The sequence below is a fragment of the Suricata suricatta genome, chromosome 9 (genome assembly GCF_006229205.1).
Source record: "Suricata suricatta isolate VVHF042 chromosome 9, meerkat_22Aug2017_6uvM2_HiC, whole genome shotgun sequence".
Classification (NCBI taxonomy): domain Eukaryota; kingdom Metazoa; phylum Chordata; class Mammalia; order Carnivora; family Herpestidae; genus Suricata; species Suricata suricatta.
In genome coordinates, this window is record NC_043708.1 from 136,262,700 (window position 1) to 136,275,011 (window position 12,312).

At 49.4% G+C, this 12,312-nt stretch overlaps 1 protein-coding gene across 2 annotated transcripts in view; it reads left to right on the plus strand.

Annotated features, from left to right (window-relative positions):
- Positions 1–1,502, plus strand: part of PDE8A (phosphodiesterase 8A) — a 76,796-nt gene extending 75,294 nt beyond the window's left edge. For both annotated transcript variants that reach the window (XM_029950934.1, XM_029950937.1), the window contains one exon: positions 362–1,502. In XM_029950934.1, the coding sequence (XP_029806794.1) occupies positions 362–468 (107 nt within the window). In that variant the 3' untranslated portion in view covers positions 469–1,502. The remainder of the gene's footprint in view (positions 1–361) is intronic.
- The last annotated feature ends 10,810 nt before the right edge of the window (positions 1,503–12,312 follow it).

Consider the following 12,312-nt stretch of genomic DNA (forward strand, 5'->3'; position numbering starts at 1 on the left):
CCCCGGGGGGCGGGGTCCCCGGGGGGCGGGCGGGCTTGCGGGGGGGCCCTCCGCGAGGAGAGATGCGGGGGTCCGGGGGGCACCCGTGCGAGGGGGTGGTTAAAGGGCGGCAGGAGACGGAGAGCCGGTCACGGCCACAGGTGGGGACTCCGGTCTTCCCACCCCGCCCCTCATGCTCGCGAGCAGACTGGCCCCTCCTGGCGCTGGCAGCCCCGTGTGGTCCCGGGGCAGGGAGCTGGCCTCGGACACCCGGAGCGTCAGGGGCGCGCAGACACCACTGTCACCTGTCCCTCTCAATGCGCCCCCCTCGCCGAGCTCCTCCCCGGAGGCGGGAGGGATCACCGCCCGTCCTCCTCTCCAGCCTTCGTGGACCTGCCCGAGCTAATGCAGCATCTGGACAACAACTTCAAGTACTGGAAAGGCCTGGACGACAGGAAGCTGCGGAGCCTCCGGCCGCCCCCCGAGTAGCGCCGCCGCCGGGGCCCCCACACCCGGTCCCCGTCCTTGCCGCGCTGGGGACACCGCTGACGCCACTGCCACCAAGTGCAGCCCAGCCCATACTTGGCGCGTCGCGGGAGAGCGGCGTGCACCAGCCTTCCTTCCAGGGACCTTGGAGCGACCCTGGACCCTGCGGAGACCGGGAGGGATTTCCTGTTGCCAAGTTTCCCCCACGGCCCGGGCCCAGCAGGTGCGCTCGCTCACTCTGGAACACTACTGACAGTGACTTCTCTGTGGAAACCGAGTAGCAAATGAGAAGTACAAAGAAATTTTGAAGTTGATTATTACAGACAAAGAAATTTTGAAGTTGATTAATATCCATTAAAATGTTTTATTTATTTTATAAGTTCAATATTTTCTATGAATTTTAAAATACTTCAAAGCCAAAGCCAACTTTAAATGCCATGACCAAATTTACATGATTCATATTCATTAAATGTGTATTACTTGGATGTACAGACTTATTTTCATAATGCAAATTAAAGATATAAAATGACACATTTTTTACTGCACTGCAGAAATATCTCTGTATGTTAAACGCTTTTCTGATTGAAGCGAACTGAGGAAAGCTGTCTTCAGGGGAGGGGCCTGCGTCCAGAAGGGAGAGGGGTCCCATACAGAGCCCAGAGTTCTGAGGCTGCTCTCATCTGATGGGCTTTGTGCCCCCCGAAATACGTGAGATTAAGACCGAACACTTCTCCCCTAAAATTTTATAAATGAATTCCCCAAAAGTCTGCCTTATTTTATAGTGTTTCTATAAGATACTCCCTCTGAGAGAACAAAAATGGAATATTTAGTGAAATGACATTTTATAACCAATCTGTTTTCATCTGAATTGGGAATCTTTGATTCTGGAAATTTATAAAGGTTTGTATCTTCCATTTTGAGTAAGTGTAGCACCGTAAAATATGACACATGATGACATGTCAACGTGCTTGTCACTTATTTTAAAGTTGTATTTTTCCCCAGATAAAAATGAAATTAAACTATTTGTTTTTAAGAAATCATGTATCACCTTTTCTTTGAGTTTAGGATATCATCAGTATTTCATTTCTTCTCTCTCTAAATTAGATACCTTTATATTCCAGAGAAGACCAGAGTTAAATTTTTCAGGGTCAGAAAAAGAACAGAGGAGATGTTGAAAACTTCTCACCACCGGAAACCCATTCACAGCTGGGGAGGTGGCCGGCAGTAGGCCCTTTTCCAGGGCGCCTGGGGGTCAGTCGGTCAATCATCTGACTCTTGATTTCAGCTCGACTCACAATCTTACAGTTGGGGCGTTTGGCCCCTCATCAGGCTCTGCGCTGACAGCAGGGAGTCTGCTTGGGATGCTCTGTCTGTCTGTCTCTCTGCCCCTCCCCCGCTTCTGCATGCTTTTGCTCTATCAAAAGTAAATATATTTAAAGCTAGAACATTAAAAATACCCCCCCCCAAAAGTTCCTTTTTCTAAGGAAACAAAAGCCCCTTTTCCTGCGTGAAGACCTTTGACCTAAGTCGGTAACTGTGGACGGAGGTGGAAGAGGGCCGTCTCCTCTCCTCCAGGTGCCAGGACAGAAAAGGAAGTTGCCCCCATGAGCAACTCAACCAGCACGAGGTGGAGAGCAGGGCACGCGGTGTTGGGAACCCGCACCTCCCAGAACTAGGAACGCCAGGATGATCGGAGAGAGACTGAGGAGTAGGCCCAACGTGTGACGAGAGAAAAGCAGCAACAGAAACCATAAGGTATAAACCAAGATAGTTTTAAAAATAGGTCTGTTTGAAAAAGAACCAAGTAGACATTCTAGATACGAAGAATCCAGTCCTTGAAACAAACAGCAAACTCTGACAGGTTGAGCAGAACGCCAGCCGTAACTACAGAGGACTGGAGAACGGAAAGACTTGCAGTGACTCCACACGCAGCACAGAGGTTTCAAATGAAAGCAAAACTAAAATAGAGAAGGCAGAAGGAAATACTTCAAAATGTGTCAAACACAAAACAAACCGTGTCTAAATCAGGAGATCCAGACTAAAGCGAGAGGCAGTCAGGATTTAACAGACACACATCCTCGGATTTAAAGAGGACACGGAACCCCAAGGAGGATAAGCAAAACACATCCACACAGCACAGTGTGGAGCCCCAAGAGAAAAACCTAACGGTTGTGAGAAAAGACCGATCACTTACAAGGCAACTCGTGTTAGACCTATGCCTCAGACTTCTCATCTGCCACAACCAGGAGACAGAGGAATACTCTCAGCCTAGAATTACATACCTAACTCAACGATCACTCAAGAGTGAAGGTGAAACACGGACGATTTCAGACATGCACACATAGTTCATTATAAACAGACCTCTCTCGAAAGAAACGCTGAAAGATGTATGTCTATAAAATGAGTCCTGAAAAAAAGAGGGAGGTTTCAGAAAGCCACAGTAAACAAAGAAATTGGTAAATATCTGGGGAAAACTAAGTTTACTGAGTGGGGCAAAAATCATAGTGACATACAATCAGGAGAAGGGGCAGGTACACAGTTGGGTACGTTACATGGTGAGGACAAAAGAGATGTTCATACTTTCAATATGATTAACTCAAAGTTAAGGGAAGCTGTCAAAGGAATAAATATGGAATTTAAAAGCACTAAAAGGAAAGCTAAGAAATAAAACGTGACTAATGTAACCCATAGGAGACAGATGGAGAACGGAACTATGATTTAGACAATGACAGAGGTACAAGTATAAGCACACAGCATCAACAAAGTCAGTTCTAGATTAAAGGTCCACATGCAAAAGATAATCCTTTTGAAGAATAGGGAAACGTTCTTAAAATGATACCAAACACTTTAGAAGGCACACAAGAAGTAAATTCTCTACAACTTAAAAATTCTCTATGACAAAGTACATACATGCTAAAACCATGCCACAGAGAGATGACCTACAGAAGTAGCAAATTTGTGTGTGTATATGAATAATATATACACTATATATAAAGAATGCTTAGAAGTCCATAGGCCAAAAGACAAGGTATTTTATACCCATTGGATTAACACATTTTTAGCATCTGACAAAACCAAGTGTTGATGAATGGATGAGAAGAAGTGAACTTTCAGACATCCATGTCAGGAGGTAAGAACCACAATGGAAAGCAATTTGGAAACCGTTTCTCAATTCAGTGATTTTACTTCTAGATCCTGGGGACATTTGCCAGTGTGCACAAGACGACCTATTTAAGAACCTTCCTACTAGGATTCTGTCACAGTGAAAAAGTAGCAACAGTTGAAATGTCCTTCGTAGGAGAATGGATAAAGAAACTGCCACCTCGTACTCAGACCAGGGTACACTGTGCGAGACCGTTCCTCCCAATGGCCCCTGCATCCTGGTATCTACGGCCTTGGGTTGGACCTAGTAGTTTGCTTCTAACCAATGAAATATGGCAAAAATGATGGGGTGACACGTCCAGGATGTGGCTACCAAAGACAGTATGTTAGTTTCCTAGTGCTGCCCTAACAAATTAGCACCAATAAGCAGCCTAGAACAGCAAAAATTTATTTTCTCATAGTTGTAGGGGCCAGAAATCTAAAATCAAGGTGTCAACAAGATGGTTCCTTTTGTATGTTCTAAGGGTGGGGCCATACCGTACCTTTCTCCAAGCTCTTGGTCCACAACCTTAGCATTCCTTGGCCCGTAGATGCGTCATTCCAATTGCTGCCTCCATCTACCCATGGTGCACACTCTGTCTCTGTGACCTCTCCTCTTCTCATAAAGCTACCAGCCACTTAGCCCACTCTGAATCCAACGGGTTCATCTCCCAATCCTTCACTAATTCCATCTGCAAAGACTGTATTTCCAAACAAGCTCCATCCTGAGGTTCTAGGGGATGTTGGCAAGCACTTCCGCCCACTCCAGACGGTGGCATCCATCTTGCTCACAGTCTCTTGTGAGGCAGGCTACTCTGCTGGGAGCTGCCCTGTGCAGATGCAGAAGCCCACGTGGCAAGGATGCGCGGACGTCCTCCAGCCCACGGCCAGCACAGGACGGAGTCATGCTGTCGGCAACCACACGAGTGTGTGGGATGCAGATTCTGCCACAGTCGGGTCTCCAGTTGAGACCACGACCCAGCAGACACCTTGATCACAGTCTTATGAGAGACCGTGAGCCAGACGGTGCAGCGAAGCCACACTCGGATTCCTATCCACAAAAACAGAGGTAGTAAATGTTGTGTTTGAACCAGCAAACTTTAATTTATTACACACTAACAACTAGTAACTTACTACATATAGCAGTTAAAAAGAATGACGAAGAGCTACAGATATCCACTAGGAAAAGCTTAAGAACAACACCGAATGAAAAGGTTAAGTTGTAATATGATACCATCTCCACAGAGTTTCTGAATATCCCAAACACACTACTGTTCATGGAAAAAGTACTAGAAGGAGCATTAATACACAGAGGAGGTTCACAAACACTGTGAATCCGCTCGTGCAACCCTAAGCTCCTGGTGGACACAAGCTAGAACGCTACAATCTTTCCCTCCAAACGCCCTGGTGCCTACATTTCTGTGTCTCACTTAGGGTCACCTGTCAGCTGCCACTGTGCAAGATGCCGGACTCGGAACGGAGGCCTGAACGAGGGAAGCACGTGGGGGCCGCCCACCCCAGCAGCGCTCAGGAGACCGCCGGCATTCTGGGGCCACAGCAGCCTTCACAGCACAGCACAGCCCTGCAGTGGAGTTTTAGGGAGACTTTCTGGAAAACTCGGGCAACGGTCGGTTTCTTTAGCCCTTCCCCTGACAAATCCCTTCTGCTTCAACCAGCGAGAGGGCTGGGGTCTCTAGTCTCCGAATGGAGGATTCTGACGAAGACCAGAAGGACACACAGCAACGTCCTGCAGGTGGTCCTTGGGGGTCGGGAAGGGACGTGTACCAGGGAGACATTCAGAGGGAACAATCTTTACTTCAAATAATTTTTTTTTAACATTTATTCATTTTTGAGAGATACAGCTCAAGTAGGGGAGAGGCAGAGAGAGGGAGACACAGAATCGAAACAGGCTCCAGGCCCTGAGCTGTCAGCACAGAGCCCGACGTGGGGTGTGAACTCACCAACTGTGAGATCATCAGCTGAGCTGAAGTTGGATGCTTAACTGACTTGGCCACCCAGGCGCCCCTTTACTTTGTTGTTTAAAATAAAAATCTAAAGCACATAGCAAAGTACTAGCATTTATTAATTCTGGTGATGAGTATTTCAGTTTTTAAAAAATATATGACTCTCCTTTTTAATATTGAAATATTTCATAATCTTCTTAAAAATGAAAAATCACCCATGTGACAAAGTGGCTGGAATATTTTGTATTTAAATAGAAAAAAATCTTTGTATTTAGTATGCGAAACAGGGAAGCCATATGAAAAATATAATGCCCTCAACTATAAAAAGTTAAAGTATTATACACGCCAGCCACATAATTCAGAAGAAAAGGGAATGGTTTGTAATTTATTTTACAAAAGCTTACTTCCAAAATACCGATTTTTGAAGACTTCTATTGTAAGGAAATAATTCAACAGAAAAAAGCAGGAACATGATATGAACAGAAAGTTTATAGAAAAAAGTATAAAACATTCTTAAATGGAAGTTTATGCTAAACCTGACTGGTACAAATTGAAATACAAATTAGAACCAGCTTTAGGTATTTTTCACCTTTAAGATTAGTGAAGAACAAAGTTTGACAACACAACGCATTGCTAAGAATGTGGAGACACAGGGGCGCCTGGGTGGCTCAGTTAAGCCTCCGACTTCAGCTCAGGTCGGATCTCACGTTTGTGGGTTCGAGCCCCCCGTCGGGCTCTGTGCTGACAGCTCAGAGCCTGGAACCTGCTTCGGATCTGTGTCTCCCTCTCTCTCTGCCCCTCCCCCACTCATGCTGTCTCTATCTCTCATAAATAAATAAACTTAAAAAAAGATTTTTTTAAAACCCCAAAAAGATTTTTTTTAAACCCCAAAATCTATTAGAACTGACAAATGAATTCAGTAAAGTTGTGGATATAAAATTAATATTGAGAAATGAAATCTGTTGCATCTCTATACACGAACAACAAAGTAACAGAAAGAAAAATTAAGACAAAATCTCATTACAGTTGCACCAAAAAGAATGAAATACCTAGGAATAAATTTAACCAAGGACGTTAAAGACGTGGCCTCTGCAAACTATGACACACTGAAGAAAGAAACTGAAGATGACACACATGGGAAGACACTCCATGCTCGTGGACTGAAGGCGTGCTGCTGAAATGCCCATGCTGCCCAAAGCCATCATAGATTTAATGCATCCTCATGAAAATACTTACAGTATCTTACACCGAAGTAATGCAAGTAATCCTAAGATTTGTATAGAATCACAAAAGGAGTTCAATAGCCAAAGCGATCTTGAGAGAGAACAACGGAGCCGGAGGCACCACAATCCCGGATGTCAGGATATACTACAAAGCTCCAGTAATTAATACGGTGCGGCAGTGGCACGAAAACGGACACACAGATCAACAGAACAGGACAGAGGGCCCATCAATTAAGCCACACCTACTGGCAAATCCATCTCTGGTAAGAGGCAAGAACATACAGTGCAGAAAAGACGGTCGCTGGACAGCGACATGAAGAATGAACCCGCACCACTGTCCGACACCGCACACGAACCAAAGTCAAAATGGACGGCAGACCTACTGTGAGACCTGAAGCCATAAAACTGCTCACAGAAAACACAGACAGACATAGATCAAAGGAAGTAAGAGGTACAAACTCCCACTCATAACATAAATAATTCATGGAGATGAAAAGTACAGCAGGGGGAATACAGTGAGTGGCACTCTAACAACACTGGGGAAAGACAGGGACCCCACCTGACATGCTGAGTAATGCGCAGAATCGCCGAATTAACATGCTGTCCACCCGCAACCAATTTAACACTGCATGTTCGTTACATTTCAACTTAAAAATAAAAAGGCAAAAGTAAACCACAAGCACAGGAATATCAGAGGAAACCGTGAAGAAAACCGTTTATGAACTCACAGTGATGACTTGATCATTTCACAGTCGAAAAGGCATGACATGAAATCCAGAGTTCGTAAAAAGAACAAAGAAAAGAACTGCCAAGTTCACCACGTTGAGGAGACAAGACAACCGGCCCCAGGTCAGGGCTGGGAGGGGCAGAGGGGACACTCGAGTTGGCGCACAGCTCTAACTCAACACGCAGGAGGTGGGGGCCACGCAGGACCCCCCCGGGTGCTCCCTCCAGCAGGGTTCATAAGGTTGAGCAATTGGAAAACAACCAAAAAAACTGGGCGCCTGGATGGTTCAATCGCTTAAATATCTGACTTCAGCTCAGGTCATGTGCTCACGGTTCATGGGTTCGAGCCCCGTGTCAGGCTCTGCGCTGACAGCTCGGAGCCTGGAGCCTGCTTCCGATTCTGGGTCTCCTTCTCTCCCTGCCCCTCCCCACTCACACTCTTTCTCTCAAAAATAAAAAAGCATTAAAAAAATAATAAAATAAATTTAATTTTATAAAAGAAACCAAAAATGTCCCACAATAGGTAATCGTTAAGAAGAAAAGTTTTGTGTGATTCCAAATAGAGTTCTTTATAGCCACTAAAAGTAATGATTTAGAGAACTATTCAGTGAAACTGGACACCTCAAGCCTGTGTTGGGAATGACCCATTTGCGGGGCACGAGGGCAGAGCCGTGTGACAAGGAGGGAGAGAGAGCGGAGCGCCGGCAGGGCTCACCTCTGGAGGCAGGGGCTCCTGGGGCTTTCCGGCCTGTCCTGTGCTTTTTGGGGTCTCCCCTGAACTTGACACATTCGCTCACTCTTGCCATCGCCAAGTCCTACGATTTGACATCTAATAGCTGGCAAGGCGGTGTGACTGCCCTGACTGGGGAATGTGGGGACAGGGTAGACTCACTGGGCAGGTGTCCGCGTAACCGTGTGTGAGGACCGGAGGACACCCCTGCCAAGGGGCCACCTGGAGACGGACCCCAGACTCTGCATGAAGCCCGTGCCATGTTTAGCTCCATGGACGTGACTTAAGCCTTGAAGTAGCCAGGGGGGGACAGGGGAGGGGACAGGTGAAGGGCACTGGGGTCCCTGGCTGCTGGGGTCGGCATGACAACCATGGACAAGCCCAGGACCCCCGGGGGGCAGAGCAATGCCAGCGTTCCAGATCTTCCGGGGACGATTTCCAGCTGGGAAGGCCGGGGGCGCCGAGCTGTGGCAGCCGAGTCCCGCAGGGACAGAGAGACGCCCAGCAGTGACATGTTCCAGAGAAGCAAAAGCTACCGGCCGGGAAAAGACGAGGTCTCCTGCCCGCCTCGCCCGGGCCACACTGTCCCAGAGCGGAGAGGAGGTCACGGCAGCGCAGGGAGCGGGCTGGCTCTCCCTTTTCTTCAAAGAAATGACTGGACACGGAAAGGCTTCTGAGTCACAAGGGAGCCTCTTCCCCCGAGGGCCGGGATCAGAGACAATGCGGAGGGGACTATCCAAGCCACCAGCTCGCCACGGGCGCAGGAAGAGGAGATTCAGGAAGGGGAGGACCCCCGTGTGTCCGGTCACCCGTCCCCGGGCTCCAGCGGCCCGGCCTCGGGTCACGAGAGGAAGAGGACCGGGTCGTTGCTCCTTCCCTCGTGCCTGCGTGCGAGAGCGCGACTCCGGGGGGCCAGGTCACCAGCAGCACGGGCGTCCCCGGGGGCGGCCACCCTGCATCCCAGTCTCTCAGGTCCGGTGAGGTGGGCGACGAAGGCAAAAGGAACAAGTTAAATTCCCTTTGCAGCCCGCTGGCAAGTCCTTGAGACTGGCCGGGGGGCCTTCCTCTAAGATGCTGCTAGAGGAACCTCACCTTGACATTCGCCAGACCTCCGGGACCCTGTAGTCCTCTTTAACATGTAAAATTCCTCTGGGAACTTTTTTTTTTTAAATACTTTTTAATGTGTGGTTTTTTTTTTTTTTTGAGAGAAAAAGAGAGACAGCGCTCGTGTGAGACAGAGCAAGACAGAACGCAAGCAGGGGAGGGGCAGAGAAAAAGAAAGGGAGACACAGAATCCGAAGCAGGCTCCAGGCTCCGAGCTGTCAGCACAGAGCCTGATGTGGGGCTTGAACCCACCAACGGGAGATCATGACCTGAGCTAAAGTTGGACTTTTTTTTTTTTATGTGTTTTATTTATTTTTGAGAGACAGAGAGAGACAGCATGAGCAGGGGAGGGTCAGAGAGAGAGGGAGACACAGAATCCGAAGCAGGCTCGAACCCACGAACCATGAGATCATGACCTGAGCCAAAGCCAGACGCTCAACCGACTGAGCCACCCAGGTGCCCCTAAAGTTGGACTCTTAACCAAACTGAGCCACCCAGGTGTGCCTGGAAACTTCTTGTCTCTGTACCCGCTCCCCCCACCTAGGATATATGGTAGCAATCATCCTCCAAACATGTGGCCCAGTGACCTGCAGCTGACGGGTCTCATGACTAATGTTTTACTGGACAGTAGCAAATGACCCCTCAAGGTCTTGGAAACCTTGCTTCCAGATTCCTTAGAGCCTCACGCTATCCCTAACCCTCCCCAACTTGAAAGTCTAGGACCCATTATTCCTCACAACCCCAGTGCAGGTCTTTCTGCTCCCGGGTCTTCCCCCTGTGCTTTAGGAAAACCACCTTTTTCTGCACAAAGACATCTCAAGAATCCTCTCCGGACCCCAGCATTTCACATCGTGTGCGCGCTGGCGTCTGAGGAGCGTGGGGTGACGGGTGACGGACGCTCTCTCTGCTGCGTCAGTGGGCCCCGCAAGGGGGCATTCTCACCAGCCACTCTGCCTACTTCCTCTCACCCACCCTTTTGCCAAAGGCTCAAACCCCAGCTTTCCGAAAGGCCCCCTTCTTGTCCCACGGAATAGATCCTATTTAATCTAGAGGAGGAGGAAACACACTCAGCTGCCAGGAAGCAACAGCGTCAATCCACAGGCCAAGGAGGGGCCTGCCTCGCCTGGTGGTCACGGCCATCAGGAGGGAAGGAGTTCTGAGTGCAGACCCACAAGTAGAAGATGGACTGTGCAGTTTCTAGAACTAGAGCAATGGCCGAGGAATGAAAATGAGTTTTCTTCAGGACGGAGAGACTAGCCTGACACCGGGCATCAGGTCTTAGCTCCCGGCTCGGCTCGGCATAAATAAGCCACAACAGGACCAGGCGCTTTGGCCACGGCCTTGCCCGCATCACTGCACGCAGGCGGGACAGAACTCCCAAAAGGAAAATTATTTCAGACGGAAAAAACAATTTTCCTTCCCAATTACTTTATGTGTGAAGATTCAGTTCCCCCTTAAGATGAACTTTTGAAAATTCCTAGTGAAAAATATTAGCACGCTCCCGTCCAAGAATTTGTAGTTCCCAGAACTTCACACAATATTAGGAGGGAGAAACAGGCTAAAGCAAGGATAAAGTATGTCCCAGCGCTGCTCTAAGCGGGCAGTGGATGGAGCTCGGAGTTTCCCAGCAGCCAAAGTAAAACCAAAACAGGATCAATCACGATAAGAACACAATAAGCCAGTGGGCCAGAGTCTTTTCCTGGTGGACATTTCAGAAGATTTTCTCGTGCAGGACAGGTGCGCCGTGAGGCAGTCCTGGGACTTCTGATTAAACGCCGCGCTCGCACTGGGAGATCAGGACCCTGGGAGCAGGAAGACGGGCGGCAAGACGGCCGGGAAGGAGGGAGCGCCGTGGTCTCCGCGCGCGCAACCGTCACACCTAGAAGCAAAAGCCACAACTTTCCGATCCGCAAGAGCGGAGGAGCGCGCAGACCCCTGACTGATCAGAGCCTCAGGGACGCCTGCGTGCGCGATCGGGGTCAGACTCTGGGGGAGGGGCGCCGGCCCAAAGCGGAGCTGGGGAGAGAGCGCCCAGAGGCTCGGCGCTGGACGTGCTGGACCCGCAGGGGCCGTGTGCCCAGGGGCGGCTCAGCACCCTGGAGGGCCGGGCACGAGCAGGCTGTGCAGGGGGAAGAGAAGGAGGGACTGAAAACGCTGGTAGAGTGATCTCTGGAGCCGGGATCCTGCCAGGCCGGGAGCCGCCAGGCGGGGAGAGAACTCCATCCCCGCAGCGGGCGTGCTCTCCGGGGGCCCGGCTGCCCCCTGACTCCAGGCAGAGCCGGGAAAGGGCTGGCTCCCCGGTTCCCCTGCTCAGTCCCGGCCAGAGAGCCGCCTGCGGAGACCCTTTTACCTGGGGTGGCAGCATCCAAGTGCGTGGACTAGGATTTGGAAACCTGGTGGAGCTTAGGAGACCGAAGCAATCTGGCCCGCCCGTGGCGCGGGGAAGTCGGACTAAAGAGAGTGGCTGCCAACGCGTGGGCTGAGGGGGGTTTGGGGCGCCGCCATTCTTCTCCCCGCATCCGCTAAGGCGGGGCCTCCGAGAGCAGCCCCTGAGACCCCGCCCACCCACATCCACGCCACGCCCATCCACGCGGGAGAGCTGCTGTGGTTTTCATTATTTTTAACTTTTTTCTTATTTTTTAAAATTTTTCCCTTGTTTCTTCTTTACTATTTTCCTTTTTCCTTCTTTCCTCCCTTTCCCCCTGGAGTCTGGAAAAGACCAACATTTATGCGCTGCTGTGATTAGATCAACTCTTCCCATCCAGATATATTTTCCTTTATCTCATTCTTATCTCCCCCCGCCCAGGTTTGATGCTCTCAGACTGTCCTTCATCTGTGGCTGTTTCTGTCCCCCTGCCTTATTCTTTTCCTTTCCTGTCTTCTCTTTTCTGTTCTTTCTTTCCCCTTTTGGTTTGCTGGTTTATTTGATCTGTCTGTGCTTGTGTTCCCTGTGTGTCTG